Genomic DNA, 23142 nt, shown 5'->3' on the forward strand with positions numbered 1-23142 from the left:
CAAGCAAATTTATGAACATCCTGCGGCTCCTCCATGATGACATGATGGCAACAGTCTTGGACAGCAGTGGCTCCCAAAGTGACCCATTTAAAGTGAAATCCGGTGTCAAACAGGGATGTTATTGCCCCAACTCTATTCTCCATCTTCATCGCTATGATACTTCACCTTGTTGATGGGAAGCTTCCCACCAGAGTGGAAATAATCTATCGGACAGATGGCAAGCTATTCAACCTCAGCAGACTGAAAGCCAAAACCAAGGTTACAACAACATCTGTTATAGAACTCCAGTATGCTGATGACAATGTCGTCTGTGCGCATTCAGAAGAAGATCTACAAGCCACTCTAAACACCTTCGCAGAAGCATACAAGAAGCTCGGCCTGTCATTGAACATTGAAAAAACCAAGGTGCTTTTCCAGCAGGCACCAGCCAATCCCTCTCCAATGCCAGTGATACAGCTTAATGGTGTAACATTAGAAAATGTTGATCATTTCTGCTACCTTGGCAGCCACCTCTCCACCAAAGTCAACATCGACGCCGAAATACAACACCGCCTGAGCTCTGCAAGTGCAGCATTTTCCAGAATGAAGCAGAGAGTGTTTGAGGACCGGGACATCTGTAGGGAGACCAAGGTGCTTGTCTATAAAGCTATTGTCCTCCCAACCCTGCTCTATGCCTGTGAGACGTGGACTGTCTACAGACGTCACATGCAACTCCTGGAACGATTCCATCAGCGCTGCCTCCGGAAAATCCTGCAAATCTCCTGGGAAGACAAGCGGACAAACGTCAGTGTGCTGGAAGAAGCAAAGACCACCAGCATTGAAGCGATGGTCCTCCAACATCAACTCTGCTGGGCCGGCCACGTTGTCCGGATGCCTGACCACCGTCTCCCAAAGCAGTTGCTCTACTCCGAACTTAAGAACAGAAAACGGAACGTTGGTGGACAGGAAAAGAGATTTAAAGATGGGCTCAAAGCCAACCTTAAAAACTCTGGCATAGACACTGAGAACTGGGAAGCCCTGGCCCTTGAGCGCTCCAGCTGGAGGACAGCTGTGACCAGCAGTGCTGCAGAATTTGAGGAGGCACGAGTGGAGGGTGAAAGAGTGAAACGTGCCAAGAGGAAGACGCGTCAAGCCAACCCCGACCGGGACCGCCTTCCACCTGGAAACCAATGCCCTCACTGCGGAAGAAGATGCAGAGCAAGAATAGGGCTCCACAGCCACATACGGACCCACAAGGAAACCCATGATGGAAGACCATCTTACTCGTCCAATGAGGGATCGCCTAAGTAAGTAAGTAAGTAACTACAATGACGTTGCCCAGGGGACTCCAGGATGTATTTTGATGTTTTATCATCCTTGTGGGAGGCTTCTCTAATGTCCCCACATGGGGAACTGGAGCTGATAGAGGGAGCTCATCCACGCTGTACCGCATTCGAACCTGCAACCTGTCAGTCTTCAGTCCTGCTGGCACAGGGGTTTAACCCACTGCACCACTGGGGGCTCCTAGCTGTCACCAGTGAGCACAAACGTTCTTGCTGTCTCTGGCACAGTTTGGGGGCCTCAGATAGCATAAGTATACTTTCACAGTACATTTTATTTTTGACAAGAACTGCTAACTTAAGTAAAAACCAAGATCATTCCCAAACATAGACTAAATGTCATTCTTGGATATATCAGTGTGACTGTCTGGAGGACACCCATCGTACTGTGCTCAGATCCATCTGTTGGAGGCTGTGCTTGAAAAGGAAGACAGGAAAAAGGGCAGGGAACTTCAAAGGAGAGCAGATCTTGCCTAATTTGAGCCAGGGTCCTTAAAATTACAGACAGATGTGAAGGAGTGAGGGTGGGTGGTTGTTGGTTTGTTTTTGTTTTTTTTGCAAGTTTGACAAATTTGGGGCAAGTGCAAGTAGATGAAGAAAGACCGGAGGGAAAGGAAGTTAGTTCTCAACTAGAGTAGACTCACGGAACCAGCAGAACATATGCTATTGAAACACTGCGCTCTGTATGTTTAATTTACAGTATTGTATGGTCCATGGGTACTGTCCCTGCTGTGTTTAATTTATATACAAAACGTATCACACAGAAAGCACGATTAGGCTTGTAGGAAAGAGGCCTGAAAATCTGGGGAAGGAATATCAAGATGTGCAGATGACACCATGTTGTTAGCAGAAAAGAGCAAAGACTTGGAACAACTACTGAGAAAAGTTAAAGGATAAAGTACAAAAGCAGAACTGCAGTTGAATCTTAAGAAAACAAAAATAATAACCACGGATTATTCATGTAACTTTAGAGTGGGCGATGAAGATATTCAAAACAGTTACAGGATTTTATAACATGACTCAGTCATTAATTAGCATTAAGGCTGTAATCAAGAAATCAGAAGAGTTGGGAAAGGCAGTTCGAAAGGAACTACAAAATACCTGCAAATGACGCGATATACCCTTAAATGCCCAAGTTGGAACCATACACACAACAACATAGTAGAGAAAAGTATTAGAATTTATTTTAATTTTGTAGAGCTTTTAATTTTCTTGGGATTTCTCAGATTTCCTTCTGTCTTATCATTCTTCCTAAATACTTCAGACACCTATTTCCCTGTTCTGGAGTTATTTTTAGGATCTGTTTTGAAACCGAGTATGGAGGATGCAAGTAAGCAATTAGGTGATATTTTTCATTCTTACCGGGTACAATCTGTTAGTAATTTCCCATATTTTGTTGTTGTTGGATTATGTTTTGTTTTACAAGAAAGATTTGAGAAGAAACGGCTGTTGCAAATGTTTTCCCCCTTAAGCAAAATGTTTTTTTCCTGTGTTTTTCTTGTTGGGCCTTTTAAATGGATATTTACATATCTAATAAAGTTAGGAAAGAAACATCTGGCTTGTTTTATGTTTCATGATTATACCAAACTGGTAACCATTTGCCATAGATGGTCACACTTAAGGATACTATTTTTAATCCTCCTATTCTCTCTCTTTTTCAAAGATATAAATAAAACCTGCATGCCAGAATGACTTTAAGTATAGAGTGAGTGCTTTTCAAGCTAATTTTAAAATGCTTTCAGAGAAAGAGAGAGAGAAAGGGGAAAGGGGAAAAAAGAGGGAGCTAAAAATCCCTATATTACGAAAAAATTTACCCATAATGTAAATATCTGATTTGTAGGATGTGTTTTCATTCACTGGACCAAATTAGGCACAAATACCTGATACAAGCAAATGTGAATACTAGTGGGGTTGGGGGAGGGATTGATTTTGTCATTTGGGAGTTGTAGTTGCTGGGATTTATAGTTCACTTACAATCAGAGAGAATTCTGACAATGAAAGAATTGGGCCAAACTCCCCACACAGAACTCCCATGATCAACAGAAAATACTGTGTTTTCTGATAGTCTTTGGTGACCCCTCTGACACTCCTTGCAACCCGCCAGGGGTCCCGACCCCCAGATTGAGAAACACTATGCTATGAAATAGCAGTAGTCTATATGCAAGGATCAGTAGTCTAAAATAGCAAGGTACATGAAATCCAGGAAGTCAAGAACATAGGCATAAATCCATAAGCATGAAAACTGGAACTTTTCCAAGGCAATACTTTTTCAGGAACATAGGCAAACGTGAAAGCTGAATCTTCTCAAGTCCAATTCCCGTGAGAAACAGCCTTTTCCCCAGAATACAAAACAATCTCTGACTCCTGTTTGACGGCCTGAATTTCTCTCTGCTCTAAGGCCTGCAATTGCTGATCATCCTGATTGAACACAGACTCTTCAGTGGGAAACCCATCATTCCTCTCGTCCTCTGAGAGATCTGGCACCTTGTGGCTGAGCCCCAACACCTTTCACACCAATATCAGAATGTGGTTGAGATGACAAGAGTTGTTAGTGAGGAAAAACACACAGTTTCTACTTAGTTTGCAGCAATTGAATTAAGCTGAGGACTAAGGGAGAAAGTTGAAAGCATAGTTTAAAACTGGGATGCTGTAAAAGCACTGAAACATGAGAGAACAGGGGATTAGGAATGAAACAATTCCTGCCTAGTAGCAGAGTGCAGGCTTTGTATGTAGCTCATATCTCTAGTTTAAATAACAGCCTAGGCAAGTTGAAACAGAAGGACTGTTGCTCTGTCCCTTAGGCCATTTCTATGGTACTGAATTTAGCACAGAAGGGTAGCAAAAGACACTAGGGCTGGGCGGTTTTGTTTCGTTAATTCGTAATTCGTTAATAATTCGTTAATTTTTTCAATTACAAAACAATAACGAACCATTCTGGAGCAATTTTTTTAAAAAACGAATTTTTAAACATGTTTTGTAAATGCTTCGTATTTCGTTATTGTATTCGTTTCGTTATGGTTCTGAGGTCGTTTCGTTATTATTTCCGCATGTCTGGGGCAAGTTTTTTGTTTAATTAGTGAAAAAAAATATAATATCACACCAACAGTCAACAACGGAGGGAGAGGGAAGCTTCAGAAGTTTTTGGAGGTTTTTTAGCGTATTTCGCGGTCGCGTCCGCCATTAACGAATCTATTCGTTATTGTTTCGGAAATCGATTCGTTAATGTTTTGTAATTTTTTTCACATTTACGAAATTTCGTAAATATCGAACTTTTTAAAAGGAAAATTTTGTAATTATTTTAAATATCGAAACAAAAAAAAACCCCAAATACAAATCGATTTTAGAAACAAATTTTTCCGTTGTTACCCAGGCCTAAAAGACACCATCCTTGGCCTGAATCCAAATGGTAACCTCATATAGAGTAGATGCATGGAATCAGTAGGATTTGTGCAAACTGTTCATTATTCAGGGTTGTTGTATGTTTTTCGGGCTATGTGGCCATGTTCCAGAAGTATTCTCTCCTGACGTTTCGCCTGCATCTGTGGCAGGCATCCAACAGACCTCACAACCTTTGAGGATGCCTGCCATAGATGCAGGTGAAACATCAGGAAAGTGCTTCTAGAACATGGCCATACAGCCCGAAAAACATACAACAACCCAGTGATTCCAGCCACGAAAGCCTTCGACAATACATTGTACATTACTCACATGGGCTTACTCTTTTTTGGGGATATCAGTAGGATCCAGACTTTAGCATCCGGTAATGTGGAAGGGAGGAAATATTGCATTAATTTCTTTGTGAAATTCTGAAATGGGTACCTGCAAAGTTTGTGTGGAAACTAGTAGTGAAGTCGATTATCTCTTGCTCCATTCTTTCAAATCCCTTTTGAGTAATTTAGGCTAAAAAGGGTGTGCCATATTTTTTTAATAGAGCAAGCATAGGAATAGTGTGTAAGTAAGTGTGTGTGTGTGTGGGCAAAAGAGTGGTAACGATGTTCCGCTAATCCTCCTGCCATGCTTCCCCTCCCAACCACCCATTGCAGACTTTGAGCTTGAAAGAAACACTTCTGGAAATTGGCACGACATTTCTGAGCTGCAAAGTAGTAACCGAAACAGCAGCACAAATCCCACTCCGCTACTGAACAAGGTAGACACCACGGGTGAATAAAGCAGGAGGCTGCTAATGCGATCTTTTATTTATTAAGAAAACCCACCCTGCTTGTTTCCACCCACATTTTCCCAATTATAGCACATTGAATTGATGTGACATCACTCTTGATCACCGGCCAGTCTATTCAACAGTCTGGCGAAAAAATTTATTAACTGGTTACCTGCCAATTGTCTGGAGTCTGGATTTCAATGCAGACGTATTTCTTTTTTAATGATAACATTGTTAGTGGGCCATACATTGACAGGCCTACAGAGGCCTGCAGAATATCTGAAGTGAATATTTCAAGCACAGATCATGGCTGAATTAGAAGATTACATTTGAGGTAGAATAAATGGAATAAAACAAGTCACTCAGTTTATTGATGCCATGGTACCCCACTATCTCATTGGTAGCTATAATACTAGTAATTGGCTGTTCAAGCTCACTAATCCAGTTAAACTTTCATCAGTCGTGCTTCGTGTTTTGGTCTTTTCATTTATGATTTAAAAATAAAGGGGTTTAAAGTTTTTGTAAAGTTCCAAAGGCAACTGGGATTGGCAACTGAGTAAAAATTATATTTTGCAAAACCTGAGCTGCTGAATCAAACTAGACCTTCCTACAACAGGTCTTCTTGAGGTTAGCTAAGATATGTAAGATAAACCTTGCATTTGATTGACCATAGGTTAATTAAGGCTAGGGTTGAAATCCTAAGTAAACAGATAGAAGCTGTGAGTAAGCTGATTGAACACACTGTGAATTACTTTCAACTCAACACATAGCTCAAATGTGATATGGTATTATGCTGCTTTGATGACAACCCATCTGTCTCCTAAAGGTGAAACTCAAGACAACTCACAAGATAAAAATGTAAACACAATAAATAAAAAATAACAAAAGTTAGGCTTAACATGGCATTAAACTATCTATACCAGGCATGAGCAAACTTGGGCCCTCCAGGTGTTTTGGACTTCAATTCCCACAATTCCTAACAGCTGGTAGCCTGTTAGGAATTGTGGTAGTTGAAGTCCAAAACATCTGGAGGGTCCAAGTTTGTCCATGCCTGGTCTATACAATTGAAACTAGAGATAACATCTCCAGTGAAAGTTAACCATAGAGTCATGCTGAAGGACCTAGTGGTTCCTAAGGGTGTTCTCGCTGATTAAAAAAAGTATCTTTTTATTTGTAGAATTTTTTTTTTACTTTTGCTATGGTTTTGCACCCCTAACCACAGCAAATGTAGATGGTTGACAATAGTGTGGAAATGCTCTAAAAACTCCTTTTCTTGTTAAACAGTTTTGAAACCGAGTTGGGAAAAAAAGTTCTTTAGCAACTGACAGAAGGATATTAAAGAGGAAGCTAATCTGGCCTTCCTTGGGAGAGAGGTCCACAGAATGAAAACAGCCACCAAGAAGACCAAACATATAGACACAATTTTTAACTTACTGTGGGATAGACGATGATGCAGGCTATTCTGCTTTCCTCTGCTTACATTCTGCACATTGAATGATTCTGCTGGCAGCTGCTGTTTACCTTGGGTGTTATAAGCAGGCACACACAGCTACAATAAGATTTAGATTGCGTCTGTTCCCATTCTTTCCCAATTCAAATATTATTAAAAGACATGCTGCTGTAAATCAGCACCAAAACCTGTGTTTCTTCAGTCCTCCCTCACCATCTTTCCAATGCTTATATATGCACAACATATACAGAAAGTAGCTTGATTTTGCGCTGCTCCAGAGACTTGGACACAGAGCTGTAGATTCAAGCTACAAGAAAATCAAAAATCCACCTAAACATTAGGATTTTTTTTACTGTAAAAGCTGTTCAATGTTGTAATTGATTAACTTGGAAGATAGTGGACTCTCTTATCTTTGGTGGCTTTTAAACAGAGGATGGATGGCCATCTTTCAGGAGTGCTTTAGTTGTATATTCCTGCAAGGCAGGGGATTGGACTAGATGGTTCTTTTTGTCACTTCCAGCTCTAAGATTTTATGATTTTGATGCTGAAACCACTTCTGAATGCATTTATCTTGAAACCCTATGATGAAGTGTCGATCTTAATAGTTTGAACAAGGTAGCAGCAGTAATTATGAGTTGAGTTTGGCTTGTTTGACAGCTTCTTAGTCCAGGGAATACAACAAATTGTAGTTAAACAAACATTGAAGTGAACACTTCTAAACATTTCCTCTAACCAAGCCATTTGGTAGAGGAGAGTGTAAGTGGACGTGTGTGAGCCCACAGTTCTCTGTAGTTCATGCATGATCTGTCCATCACACTGACCTACAGTATATATATAAAGTCACATTTTAGAGTTTACATATAGCACATTAATACACAGATAAACAAGTGGCTTTTGTTTGATAATTTTCACAATGTGTTTAGAGGCTTTTTTTTTCAAAACTGAGAATGCTTTTAGCCTTCTAGTTCAGGCCCTTTATTAATTTAGTGATTGGCGGCAACAATGAACCTAAATAGTCATAATTTTAAAATATATTGTAATAATCTTTAAAATATTTCATCTGCTGCCTTGTCTCTTTGTAATTACATCTTTTACATATTGTTTATTTTAAAGTGTTTTTAGGCAGAAAACCGGGATCTAAACGTTTTTAATAATTTTCAAAAGAATGTGGACAATATTTTGATGCATTGCACCTGTCAGGGCCTATTATAGTTATCCCTGTTCATCCTTTAGTCCTTATCCCATACCTTGTTTTCAGTTTGTTGATCGGAAATATGTTCAGTTTCATATGGTGGTTAATAATCATGCAAAGCATCTCTTTTCCACATACGCAATAAGACTTGAAAGTCTGGACGCAACAACTTGGGAGGTGCTAAGGATGTGGAATGAGATAGCAATGATTGTTGGGGAAAAAGAGAAGCTTTAAAGTTGAGGAAAACAACAGGAATCTACTTTGATAAGTTTGTTAGTCTTTCTCTTTGATTTTGGTCATAGGATGGGAGTTGGTCCATAAATTGGGCAGGGCAGACCGTATCTTAAAGCTGCACTCACTGTTCTTGAGCCTTTTTCATCATGATTATCAAATGGCATTCTTCTGTACCAACATTAAGCCTTGTTCACTTTTGATTTATTGAATCGTTTATTTTTCTTTGTGTCCAAGACATTTTTCCATCTGGACTACTCTGTAATTAGCTTTGCCAAAATTTTATTGACGTCAACAGTGTTCTGCTTTCTATACACCTTAAATTTATTTATTTTACATTTCCCAGGTTGCCTTTCTATTTTTCAAATTCAATAATGCAGAACCCAAATACTTTCAAATGAGACAACTTGCCCCTCCTTGTGTATCCCCTTTTCTCTCTTCCAGGTTCACAGAAAGTGAAATAATCTTCCTAGTTTGGTGCATATCTCGAGGATGCACCCCAAATCTATAAAAGGGGATTGAATTGTATGACTTTGCTGATGTTGCTTAATTGCATCTCCCAGTAGTCCTAGATAGCCTTACAAGTGAACAGGAATACTGAGTATTTGTTACTAACATAAATAAGTATCACTCCCACCCCTAATAATAATATAGCCCCCAAAGCATGTGTTTCCAGATATTGCCATATTTTTCGTGGAAAATTGTTTTTCTTTGTTTGAAAACATTTTTAGTTGCATTAAAATATATGCAGTTGTTTAAATTTCCCCCCACAAAAATGTGTTTTTGTTTAAAAAACAAGTTTTTTCATGCCTAAATTCACTAGTTTTTAGATGGCCACATGAAGATTTGTGCTTGTGTGTGCACAGTATCAATTTGCACCATAAACTATGTGGCTTTTTGGAAATACTGGCTTTGTACAAAAACAATGGTTTTCACTCAAAGCCCCCATTAGTTTTTGCACAAAAAACTCATATGTGTTTCTGATTTCCTGAAAATCAGATTTCCTGAATTTGTGACTACTGGAATGGAAAATACACATTTTCCCCCACTACGTTATTGTTCCCAAGTGTCAGGAGTCCCATTTTTTAAACTGGGAAATGAATAGCAACAGATATTCTTTCCATTCCTACTAGATGTTAGGTGGGAGATAGAAGGAGGATTAAGTAACATATGTTACTTTCGTGCTAAGCTGTCCAAAAAGGATGGATCATTGAAATAAATACAAACTCTATCTGTATCGAAATGCTGAATTCTGTAACATATATATAATGGAGCAGAATGTGCTTTACTTTGCATAATTTTCCTGCTATGTTATGCTGTGTTATGCAAAATTGTGTTCCTACCGATGTTGTGGGGTTGCAACTCCACGTATTCCTCACCATTGGCTAGGTTGGGTAGGGCTGACGAGATTTGCAGTTCAGTAACAAATGAAGGGCCACACAATTCTCATTTGTGTCTTCTGTCCTAATGTGGCTTTGCTGTTGTTCTTGTGATATGTCTACTCAAAAGTAAATTCCACTAACTTCTGTGATGCTACAATGAGTTTAGTAGAAGCTATCTCCATGCAGGTGGATACAGGATTGCAGCCTGAGATATGCAGCTGTATGCCTGATTCTGTGTTTTTAGTTGTGCGACCCAATCACAGAAACAGAAGCATACACACACAGCTGTCTATACTGTAAATATACAGATGGGGCACTTTTGTATTTTTAAATCTTCTTTTCTCCTTCCCTTGGAATTCTTGGCATTGAGAGACTTGTGTGCTTAGCTGGAAATGAGGCGTTCCAGCGGGAGGGGTGGATCTCACAATAACTCAACTACATGTTTTTTGAAGAAGTCCCTTTTGCCTCTTTGCATATGAATAATGCAGTGTGACCTAAATAGCAAAGATTCTCACTTTGCTGACATCAACGGCAGCTTGGAGAACAAGTTGAATCCATTTTCCTAACTTTCTTCGCAGGACAGGGTTAACTTCAGGGATCTTGTCTGAGCAGCCAGCCACTGGTTGCAAATTGCATTGTCTGGTGCTTTGAAAGGGGAGATCAGCCTAGATTCGGCACACAGTGACTTGGAAGGAACAAACAGTCAGTGCTTCAGAAGGGTGGTGATTTCCTTTTGGGAAAGGCGTCATTAATCTGTGGGAGCACATTCTTTTCAATCAAAGATAAGGAGGCCAAATTGGCTCTTTCTCAGGGCTGGGCCCTGTCGGATTGTATGGAATCTCTCCTTTTTTGGTAGGTTCCCTTTGCTTGCCATGAATATAGAGCTGACAGTGACTGAATGGCTGACAAGTGTGTGGCCAGCACCCAGCCAAGATACTTGGTGTCCTTCTCTGGCCCAAATCAAAGTTTCCAGTATCCAAACCCCAAACAATTGATTCCAGCTAGCATCTGAAGCAGAAAATACCACAAACCTTTATTCTCCTGCCCTGCAGTGAAGTTAAAATGTCAAAAAGTAAACAACTAAGAATGTTCTGCCCTTTCATTAAATCTGCTATCTGAGGCTACAACCTATTTAACACAGGTCTCCTTCCATCTGATGCTGTTGCCCTGGGGATTGAGGCTGTTTTCTCTTTTTCCAGATCCTCCTAGGGGACAGAACAGCTTTTGTCACCTCATCACACTTACAGTCCTTCACCCCATTTTTATGGGCAGCTACCGTAAATTTACTGGGCGTCGCTCCTGCCCCCCCCCCCCCCCCAGTCACAGAACTAGAGAGCAATCATGAAATTCGGCAAATCTGTAATCATGGGGAGAAATCATGAATTTAGCAAAAATAGCACTAAGGACACATTATCTGTTCTGTTTCGGAGCTTGCCATGGGGAAAAGGGCGTTCTGATGGGCAGTCCTTAGCAGCAAGCTGTCATCCCTCTTTACATAAGTGCATAATAACTCCTTCCCTTCGCAAATTTCTTTAAAAAAATATTAATTACAGAGATAGTGTAATAGAGGCATTGTAGAACAGAGAACAGGCAGTTTTCCTTTGCTGTTTTGTTCCAGTTATAATGCTGTAGTTAGCTAACAGCTGTCATCCCTGTTTATAGAAATGCATGATTCCTTCTTCCTATGGAAATAAGTGGTTTTAAACAGCATGCCTGTTTCAAGGGTCCTATTGGTTTAGACGGAGAACAACTGGATGCTATTGAAAGCAATTTTAAAACAGCACCCCTGTCTCAAGTGTCCAATGGGTTTAGATGCAGAACAATTGGATCTCATGGAAAGCTATGGTTTAAAACAGCACCCCTGTCTCAAGGGTCCAATGGTTTTAGATGCAGAACTGTTACATCCCACAGAAAAGGGTTCTGGAAGATTTGCATGAAGAAAAAAAGTGCAGGTGGAAGATTATTGCCTATGTGTGATGAGGAATATAGTGGGCGCCTATGGGAAAGCACTAAAAGTCTGATGAGAGGAGAATGAATAGAAATGAGCAAGGGAGGACTGGAAGGGACAATCAGCTCCCAATTCCTCTCTTTACTTAACAATGCCTCTCAATACTGCCATCTGATAAGGTACATAGTCAGTGACAGGCCAGCTACTGGGGTTGTTTCAGGCATATTCAACCTGCTCATGTGTACGCTTGGGGAAGAAGAGGCAGCTTGTGAGCTGAGAAGACAGAACTTGCAAGCACACCAGATGCTCTTGCACATCCAGGGAGAAGGGAGGTTTGTTGTGCAGAGGTATTGGATACCTCCTTACACAGAGTCCAAAAAAATGTTGACATAACCGGGGGTAGGGCGTGCATATGCTGCTAATAGCATTCTAGTCTCAAGTAGCTATCTCACTTTGCCAATGGCTGTGGTTATTGTTGATATAGAAAGAGAGATAAAAAGTAGACTCCTGGATCACAACACATGCCGTGATGGGGGTGGGAAGAATTTTATTTTTTATCAGTCTTCCAAAATCTGAGCCAATGCTGTCATCAGCTCAGTCACTGTCAATTCTGTACCTTGTACTGCCAGACAAAGTAAACTATCCTTAATGCTTGATTTATTCCAAAGCTTGTGGCTGTTCTTGTTTTGGATACATGCTCTATGATTGATGTGACACATCATGTCCATTTTGTGTGTTAGTGCAAGAGACTGGATGAGGCTTGAATTATATATCAAAAAGTCTTGCAGGCAGATTTTTTGTTGTAGTGTTGTTGTTTTTTTAAAAAAAACCTTTAATTTGAACTGAACTGTATGAAAACTAGTCAGTCAACCACACCTTATATATACTTATATACTTTTGTTCTCAAAACCTAACCTTGACTTATACATGAGGTTGATGTGTACATGAGTATATATGGTATTTTATCATGGAAAACATTTTCTAATACATATCTTTAGGACTGGAGGGTTTTTTTTGTGCCAGGAACGACTTGAGAAACTGCAGGTTGCTTGTGGTGTGAGAGAACTGGCCGTCTGCAAGGACGTTGCCCAGGGGACACCCAGATGTTTTGATGTTTTACCATCCTTGTGGGAGGCTTCTCTCATGTCCCCGCATGGGGAATTGGATCTGACAGAGGGAGCTCATACCCCTCTCCCCGGATTCATACCTGCGATCTGTCGGTCTTCAGTCCTGCTGGCATAAGGGTTAAACCCACTGCACCAATGGGGGCTCTATTGGAGATGTTGAAGACTGCAATCCATTTGCTCCAAAATATAAATCTTACAAATCTTTGTTGGGAATTGTTAAAGAAGGAGCCACTTGCTCAACAAACATAGTGTCACAATTTTTTAAAAAAACTTAGAAATAACAATAGATCACAATCCTATACAAATACATAGGATTACTTCTCATTAAATTCAATGGGATTTACATTTGATTATTGATTTATTGGGATATACTGTAATTTCTTGATGTGTACTACTGGTCATAATTGTTTTATAGTGGAAGACATTCTGGATTAATACAAATGTGGTCCTTTTAATCCAATACCTGAAAAAACATTTCAACACCAAAGCTGGGAGTTAAAGTCCAACAGCATAGGGAGGGGGTTGCAAGTTCCAGAACTGAATCCTACAATGATAACCTGGTGCTGAGCTGAAATTGCAGTTTTTGAGTGAGTCTCTCACATTCACTTTTGTTACACATGAACAAAAAGCAAGATGTTACTGTTTGTGTTCTATTCCTGGCTTAATTAAAGTTTCTGTCATTTCAGCATCTGACAAAATTTAGGTCATAGTCAATCTATTTCTTCTTTAGTTTCCATCAGTATTATAAAAATGTGTATTTTTAAAAATATATCTGCTGTAGTTCCAGACTCAGACTCCTACCTCTCCACCCTCTGAACTTGGAAGCATGTTATAGTTTTTTTCAATGATCATCCTTCTGGAATGTTTTCAAGATTGCATTGTTTAGATTTTGCTCTGCTGTCTTGCTTCTCTATGCCAGAGTCTGCTGCTCTTTAACTCTCTGAAATGAGTATATGTTGAATGTGACCCAGAACTTGAATAGTCTGTAATGAAGCCCAGGTTCATAGAACTTGGCATGGATATCCTTTCGGCAGTTGCATAATGGCTCACCCCACGTAACCACTTTCCTACTGGCAAAGGCTTCACCTCTTGGATCCTTTTCCAAGTTCTTGAACCATTAAGCAGAAACCTCATTTTTTCCCCAAAACTCTAAGGTGTGTCATACACTCCAAAGTATTCAATATCTGTAAAAGTATTAAAAAGGACTTTTGAACCCCCCACCCCACTTCATTCCTTCTCAACTGTCACCTCCATTTTGCAGAGACATATATAACTAAATCGAAGCGAAATCTTCCAACTTTATGGTGCTTTTTTAGTTTACACTGTGGATAAAAAGATCCCTTAATTTGCTGAGGGAAGGTAGTGGCAGAAGAGACTATTTTTGTCCTTTCTTATTCCTTTTGCAATGGCACGCCACATACTCTTGTTGTGGAATTTGAGAACTGCCTGTGTGCTCAGTCTTGTTGTTTAGCAGTCTCCTCTGGGATCTCTTTTTGTCTGTTGTGCGTGACTCTGTCTATCCAACTCCTCCTAGAAGTAAAGTTTCATATCAAGTTCTGTCTCTTGGCTTAGTGAATAATAAATGCTAAGTTCCAGGTTTCACAGATCACTGATCATTGGTTTAAGGCAACAAGACAGCTTCTTTTTTTAAAAAAAAAACAAACATTTTTTTTGGTAATGGCAAACAAAGGGGGTGGCAGAAATTACTTTTGCAACTCATCTGATACTGAAGCTCTGATGATAATGGGGCCAGCATCAGCCAGCCTTCGAATTAACTTGAACTATCTTGAAATTGACCCCAGTTTTCATGCGCTCTGACAAAGCTATGACCCTTGAGATCCCCTTGGATGCAGAATAGTAATTACAAGGGAGTCATAGCACAGAAATGTGTAGTGTGAAAGAGATCTAAATTGGTAAATGTAAAGGTAAAAGTTTTCCCTTGACATTAAGTCTAGTCATGTTTGACTCTGGGGGGTGGTGCTTATCTCAGTTTCTAAGCCGAAGAACCGGCATTGTACATAGACGCCTCCATTGTCATGTGGCTGGCAGCATGACTGCATGGAGCACCATTATCTTTCTGCTGAAGCAATACCTATTGATCTACTCACATTTGCATGCTTTTAAACTGCTAGGTTGGCAGAAGCTGGGGCTAACAGTGGGAGCTCACCCGCTCCCTGGATTCAAATTGCCAACCTTTCAGTCAGCAGCTAACCCACTTTTGATTCATCCTCTTTCTGCCCACCTGGTTCCCATGGCAATATAGTGGTTGGCAAGAGGTAGGGAGCAGATGAAGGATTGCTGCCAACATAACCTGTATACCATGATGATGTTATACTGGAGGATCTCTGGAGGATCCTTAGAGGGTTCCAAAGGTGACCTGCATTGGTGTGTGTTGGCTACAGCCAGCAGTCCTCCTCACTTTTCCAGCCCATCCCCTCCCTCCAGCCAGTTATCCATCAGTGAAGGTGATAGAGGTTGGAGAAGAATCACCCATCTCTCTGACTATTGATATCTGGCAATGGGCAGGACTTCTCACTTGCTGCATCTGACCTCTCACCTACCAGACACTAAATCACTGTGTGAGAAGGCAAGAGCAGAGTAATCTACAGAGGCTCATTTGTAGCTGGCTAGCTTGTGACAGATGAGCTGGACAGGTCACCTTATCCTTCTAGCCAGCCATGTGGGAGCAGTTGGGGCAACCGAGTGAGAGGGATCACCCATTACCATCTTTACTTTTTCCTTACTTCGGGGATCCTTTGTAGCTCAAGGATGATTGTCTTCCAGATATTGTGTCTTGGCGGTGGGTCTGTAGGTGGCTGTGGAGCACTATTCTTGATCCGCATGTTTTCCAGATGGAAGGTTGTTCTGGTCAGGGTTGGCTTGATGTGCTTTCCTCTTGGCATGTTTCTCCCTTTCGCCCTCCATTCATGCCTCTTCGAATTGTGCAGCAGTGCTGGTCACAGCTGACCTCCAGTTAGAGCGCTCAAGGGCCAGGGCTTCTCAGTTCTCGGTGTCTATGCCACAGTGTTTGAGGTTGGCTTTAAGCCTATCTATGATAGGCAGCAACAGACAAAACTTCTTGTTTGGCCGTTTCCTTGTTCCCAGCCAGATAACTCCTTTGCTTTAGCTAAACTACAAACCCCAGGATCCCATAGGATGCAGCCATTGCAATTAAAGCGGAACCATAGTGCTATAATGTAGTAGCGTAAAGGGGCTCCAGATCTCAATCTATATAAATAAAAATGTAAAGTTCGTTTGTGGGATTAACATAACTCAAAAACCACTGGACCAATTGACACCACATTTGGACAAAATACACCTATCAGGCCAATGAGTGACCATCACTCATAAAAACACTGAAAAACACAGCAGATGAGACTTAAAAATCCAAAAAATAAAAAATACATTACAACGCATGCACAAAACTAAATATATATACACAAACACACACACACATATGCACACATATACACACACACACAAAACACATATACACAGACTGGACCACAGCAATGCGTGGCAGGGGATGGATAGTCCAGAATATAATTTGAATATTCTGTTTGCTGACTTTTAACATTTTTGCTCATAAAAAGCTTGTTAAATACTCCTAATTTTCATAAAATCTATTTTTTCCACATTATTTTCATTTACTCTGGGGCATCACATTCCAGAAGCATAATAAATACCCATTATTTCAGACACCACGCTGTACCAAATTGCTCCTAAATGTTGCTTTGGCTTCCCTGTGATTCACTTGAACTTTGTAATAGGAAATTTGTTTGAATCAGGATGTCTCTGAAGAAATGGAAATGAGAGTGAATGTGATGGAATGATTAGAAATAAAGAGAGTAAAAATAAAGACTGCAGCAGGCTAAGTCATTAAACATATGCTGTCGTTGTTTTTACTTTGGAATATGCAGAACATGGTTTTGTGGGCTATTCAGAGGTGCTTATGGTGAACAACACATTTCCAGACTACAGCCCAGGGGAGTCCTTCTTCACTGTATTTGGAGTCTTCTTCCCAGCTGCAACAGGTACTGTAAATGTTATAGGGTGTGTGTGTGTGTGTGTGTGTGTGTGTGTGTGTGTGTGTGTGTGTATATATATATATATATATATATATAACCTTTTAAAAATACAAGTACTTTTGTGCAGGGTTTTTTTCAAACTTTATTTAAACAGATACATTGAAAAGACACACCAAAGTTAGCCATATAAACCCAAAGCAGTTACTCTACTCCAAACTCCAGAACGGAAAAAGGAATGTTGGTGAGATTTAAAGATGGGCTTAAAGCCAACCTCAAAAACTGTGGCATAGATACTGAGAACTGGGAAGCCCTGGCCCTTGAGCGCTCTAACTGGAGGTCAGCTGTGACCAGCAGTGCTGCAGAATTTGAATGGAGGGTGAAAGGGAGAAACTTGCCAAGAGAAAGGCATGTCAAGCCAACCCTGACCGGGACCGCCTTCCGTCTGGAAACCGATGTCCTCACTGCAGGAGAACACGTGGATCAAGAATAGGGCTCCATAGCCACCTACGGACCCACCGCCAAGATGCTACATCTGGAAGGACATCATCTTCAATCTACAAGGGGACTCAAGGCTGATCATAAAACACATATACAGCAAACATTCAATGACGTTTGTACACTGACAAGACAGACAATTGTACTTAAATAGAGGTATATATAGGTTTTTCCCATCTTCAGCATTTTGGAGATTTGTGTTCGGTTCCGGCCGTGGTGGTGGTAGGGTGCTGTCACTCCATCTCCCTGCTGAACAGCTTTGTTCGTAAACTTCCTTCTTGATTGAATTGCCAGCATTTTTCTGGCATTTCCTTATGGGTGCCTCCCCAGTTTTAAGCAGTACCTTATCTACTCACATTTTGCTTTTGATCTCCTAGGTAGGCAGAAGCTGGGCTAAAGGCCAGGAGCTCACCCCAACCCAGGCTTCAAACTATCAACCTTTAAGTTGGCAAGATTTACTGCAGGTGATGGTTAACCTGCTATGCTAAAGCCCGGCCATACAATCAAAGTAACACATAGCATAAAAGTAAAAAAAAATGTCAACAGGGATGAAGTCCAGCAGATGCTGACTACTCATCTTTCAGTCTGAGGCCAGAGCAACTGCAATTGGACATGGAAGAACTCCCATTAGTTAGTGCTGATGGAGTTCATGCATAATTACAAATCCATGCATGCTGATAAAACATACTTTTTTCGTGTCAGAAGCTACTTGAGAAACCGCAAGTCGCTTCTGGTGTGAGAGAATTGGCCATCTACAAGGACGTTGCCCAGGGAATTCCCAGATGTTTTTATGTTTTACCATCCTTGTGAGAGGCTTCTCTCATGTCTCCATATTGATAAAACATACTAATGGAAGGCAGGTTGTAACTGTTGACAGCATAACATGTGATGGACATCTAAATCCCCAGGTCTCTAAAATTTCAGCTTTTTTTTTTTTTTTAAAAAAAACAACAACAACAACCCATAATGTATTTATTTATCTAATTAAAATTACTGAAATAATTTGTTGTTGTAGACTTTATGTTTAAAAATGCCAAGACCTTTATAACCTAATTGCACTGCCTGGTTCCTCCCCTCCACTGTTTCTTTTTATGTGGTGGAGAGACACGCAATTTAGGATTGAAAAGAGAATACCATAAAACATGAAAAGCTACTTCAAATGTTCCCAAGTGCCTTTAAATTGTTTAAATTTAGAGCAGTCTGCAGATATATTAATAAATGCATAAATATAATCCAAACAATCCTTTATACCCTTTAAAAATAATAGGGAAGCATGGCTTCTTTCAATCTTTTTCCTCTTGCATATTGATGTTATTCCCACATGTTACATAATGATTGAAATGGTATGTTTTGTTACCACGAAAAGGGGTGGGGGAAGGAAAAGAAATGCTTTACAAGGAACAATGTTGATTGTTAATGGGAGACTTACATGGTCTGTTTGTAACATTGAGGCTGGAGAATTCCTAGTTTGTCCAGTAGGGCTTAACATCCAGGTATGTGTGTATCACTGCAGTCCCAAACTTATTTTCCTTTGGGTTGTTCTAGGCTTTTCAGGCTGTATGGCCATGTTCTAGAAGCATTCTCTCCTGATGTTTTGCCTGCATCTATGGCGACCCATACAGCCCGAAAAACCTAGAACAACCTAGTGATTCTGGCCATGAAAGCCTTCAACAATATATTATTTTCCTTTGTTTCTTGTAATATATCCACCATGGAGAGGGATTAGGGGCAATACAGCATGGAGGTGTCTGACAGAGAAACTCAAGTCTCTGAGCACAGTCCCCCCCTAATCCTTTTAAGATTCCTTCTTTCCTATCTCTAGCTCCCAAGTTCTTGCCCTAAGAAGAAGAAAAAAACCTCTGGCTCACTGCAAGCTAATGATCAGTCTTGTTCCCACCACTCCACATCTCCAAACTGATTTGTCTTACCAAGGTCTCCTTCATCCCGATCCCCTGTGTCTGTCTGGTTAGTGTTGCTCCTTTGGGCCAAGGCCCTTAATTTGTGCCCCTTCTTGAAAGAACAAGCCAAGTGGGCCACAATGGTACCCTTTGAGCTCTTGCAGTCGTTTCTGTCAGGATGAGGACAGAATGAGCTTCCAGGACTCAGGACCAGGCAAGGCAGGCCACAGGGCACTGGCCTTTGTCTTTTTGTACATTACCAAAGAATATAATGCTGAAATTTATAGTTTTATAAGTCTCCTTTTTATTAGAGGTGGGGTTGGAGGTCTTCAATATCATCCCTAGAAGTCAAGATGGCTAAATTGACACTGCCAATTTGGACAGTTGGACATGTCACAAGAAGGCATGTCTCACTAGAAAAGACAACAACACTTGTTATGATGGAAGGCAGTAGGAAAAGCGGAAGACCACATTATCGATAGACATGGTACATCCAATCAATCAAGGAAACCACAGCTCTAAGTCTGGAAAACCTGAGCAGGGCTATTTATGATCAATAGGGTGACTTCCAAAAGAGATGACGATTGTGTTCTTTAGAATATAAAAAATAACCGCACAGTGCTTTATTTAATTAAATACCTCACTATAGATTAGATCGGAGGTAGCAGGAATTGTGCTTTGTTCTGATATACTCACTATTGACACACCCTTTCCTTGTTGCTGTTTCTCAGGGTCAGCCAGCCCAGGATATTTTGCTTTCTGAAGCTAAGAATGAGATCCTCTCCCTTCTTCTCTTCCTACCTTTTTATTTTTGTCAAGCTAAGTTTGACTAATGGCAACCATATAAATCCAGTCCTTCCAAGAGCTTCATTTATCAACTGATCAGTTCAGATCTTGCAAACTCAAGGCCGTGGCTTCCTTGATTGAATCAATCTACCTAATGTGACTTCCATATCTTCCTACTACCTTCCACTTTATCATATCTTCCAATACATCATATCATATTATAATAGATCCAAAATATATCAGTCTCAGTTTATTTATCTTTCCTTCTACTGAGAGTTCAGGCTTGATTTTATCTAGAACTCACCTTTTTTACTTTTGGAAGGCCACAATATATATAGGAACTCTCTTCTTGTACATTTCAACTGAATGTATTTGTCCTTATCAGCTTCTTTCGCTGTCCCGTTTTCACAACATTAGAAATACAGTACAACCCCCTTGTTCGTGGACTCAATATTCATGGTTTCACTTACCTATGCTCCAAAAGATATTCCCCCCATAAGTGTGTGTAAGTTTCAATAGATCCTCTGGTGGTATTCTACAGTATGCTTCTGGCTTGCATATAATGAAATATAGAGTTTACAGCAGATGTGGGGGGTGGGGGGTGGGGGTTGTACTGTACTGTAGCTTAGACAATTCTGATTTTAGTATTCACTGATATTCTTTATACTTGAAGATCTTATCTAAATCTTCCCTGACTGCTTTAAGATGCATCTACACTGCAGCATTAATGCAAATTGACACCAGTTTAACTGCCATGGCTCAATGCTATGTAATCCTGGGAGCTGTAGTTTTACAAGGCTTTTAGTTTTGTGCTTCATCAAAATGCAGATCCCAGGGTTCCATAGCATTGAGCTAAAGCAGTTAATGTGGTGTCAAACTGAATTATTGTAATTCTACTGTGTAGATGCACTCAAATCTTTTCTGACCAAATTTTATTTCAGTGCTGAAAATATGAGTGTCCTCTGTGCTCTCTGACAGCAAGGTGGTCTTAGTGTACTGAGGTACACGATTATAATAGGTCATTTTTCTTCCAAGAGAGCAGAATAACCAAGGAATTAAGGATCAATGACCTTCTTCTCCCTCCCTCCCTCCCTCCCTCCCTCCTCTTTTCTTTTCTTTTCTTTTTTCTTTTTTCTTTTACCTTTATGCCAAAAATGAAAGTCAAGACAACTCACAACTTAGATTAAAACTATCTGAGGAGCTTGTCTCCTTTTGCCTAATGGTGAGACCAGTCTAATTATTTTTGTTGAATGTTGATGTGGAACACTTTAAAAATTCTGTCTGAATAACACCAAACACACAATTCCCAATCTTAACCATTCAAAGAGAGTTTCATGCATATGTGTAGACGATGTGCAGATGTTTCCCTTAATATTATTAAAACCCCACTTTTGTACACTCTGCATACATTCTATATACATAGTTTGAGTATCTACAGATACATATTGTCTAATTTTCCCAATCTGGCAGGGACATCCCTAGTTAATCCTCTGCATTCCCACTTTCACAGCTGTCTTTAAAATGCCATGGTTTTGCCCTTCTCCATTTCCCTCTTTGTCCTCAGTTTATTTCTGTTAGTTTGTTCAAAGTACAAAGCAGTTTGCAGTGAACTCAGCAGGAGTGAAAGGAGAGAAGGGGTGGAATCTCGCGCTTCTTCCTAAACTCAAGGCATAAATGCTGCAATTTCTTTGCTTAAAATAGTAGTTCTGTGTGTTCTCATTAAGAAAAGTTTGCTGTCTTGTTGCTTGGCCCACCCTTTAGACCACACTCTGATGTGGTTTGGACACATGTCTTGGTTTTCATCTGTCAAGTGTTGGGGATATGTAGGAGGTTTTATGACTTACACATTGAGATTCTCTTTGAAATGCCATCATGGAAAGCATGAAGACGATGGACTGCAAGTGGGTTTTTTCCAGCACCAGAAGCTCCAGGGATGTTCATTTTAATTTAACTCCAAAACATGCCTGGAGCAATGGTTTCATATAAGAGATCCTCCCATCCACAAAAGTCTTGCAAGTCTACTGTTGAATCCAGATGTTGCAACCAGAAGTGACTATCAATTGCAACATTTGGGTAATGTATAGTCAAAAACTGCAGATTGCGGAAAGCTCTTGGTACATAGGGGCAAAATTAGCCGCCATGGAGATTATCATCTTTCATATGCAAAGGTAGCCTAATGAGACATTATCAACCAACAACAGGAAACACATTATATTTAGGTTCTTGTGGGTTTTTTCGGGCTATAGGGCCATGTTCTAGAGGCTTTTCTCCTGACGTTTCGCCTGCATCTATGGCAAGCATCCTCAGAGGTAGTGAGGTGAGGATGCTTGCCATAGATGCAGGTGAAACGTCAGGAGAAATGCCTCTAGAACATGGCCCTATAGCCCGAAAAAAACCACAAGAACCTAGTGATTCCAGCCATGAAAGCCTTCGACAATACACATTATATTTGTCACACAGTGCTAACTATGCCAATATCTAGAGAGAAAGAAATAATCATCAAGTCAAGGGACTCAGGGTGGTTTGCAGAAATAACAAAAATGGCAAACATTTAATGCCCCAAAGCAAATAAACAACAATCAAAACAAAATATGAAATAAAATAAACTAAATATAACTTATAAATAGCCAAAGTCAAGGATTAAACTAAATAAACATAATAAATACAGGAAGTCAAACCACTTAATCAGTAAACATTAAAAACAAATATAAATATTGCATCAGCAGGCTAAGGAAGTATCCAATGTAGCCAGATATTGTTGTATTTTGGGTGTACAATGGGTGCACAAAATCTGTATAAGTGAACACCTACAAACCGTAATAACACACCCCTCAACAGTCCCTCCAAATATTTTCTTTTGAAAGGGAGGGTCTCAGATAACCCTTTGCCATCCTACTTTTGCAGCTGCTTTTAAAATGTCCGAGTTTTTCTCTCCCCTCCTGTACCCTCTCTGTCCTTAGTTTACTTCATTGGTTGAGAACTGAGCTCAGATCAACTCAGCAATAGGCTCAGGTAAATTCAGTTGGTATATTCCTCCTAATTTGTAACTTTTACCATCTTGACCATATTCTGATGTTGCTTGGCCGTATATGTTTTCATCTGTGAATTGTTGGAGATGTGTAATAGT

At 40.2% G+C, this 23142-nt stretch overlaps 1 protein-coding gene across 1 annotated transcript in view; it reads left to right on the top strand.

Annotated features, from left to right (window-relative positions):
• Positions 1-23142, top strand: part of SLC12A8 (solute carrier family 12 member 8) — an 84049-nt gene that overhangs the window by 35161 nt on the left and 25746 nt on the right. The window contains exon 6 of the mRNA XM_060775083.2: positions 16729-16842. Coding sequence (XP_060631066.2) covers positions 16729-16842 — 114 coding nt within the window. The remainder of the gene's footprint in view (positions 1-16728; positions 16843-23142) is intronic.

The sequence above is a fragment of the Anolis sagrei genome, chromosome 1 (genome assembly GCF_037176765.1).
Source record: "Anolis sagrei isolate rAnoSag1 chromosome 1, rAnoSag1.mat, whole genome shotgun sequence".
Classification (NCBI taxonomy): Eukaryota; Metazoa; Chordata; class Lepidosauria; order Squamata; family Dactyloidae; genus Anolis; species Anolis sagrei.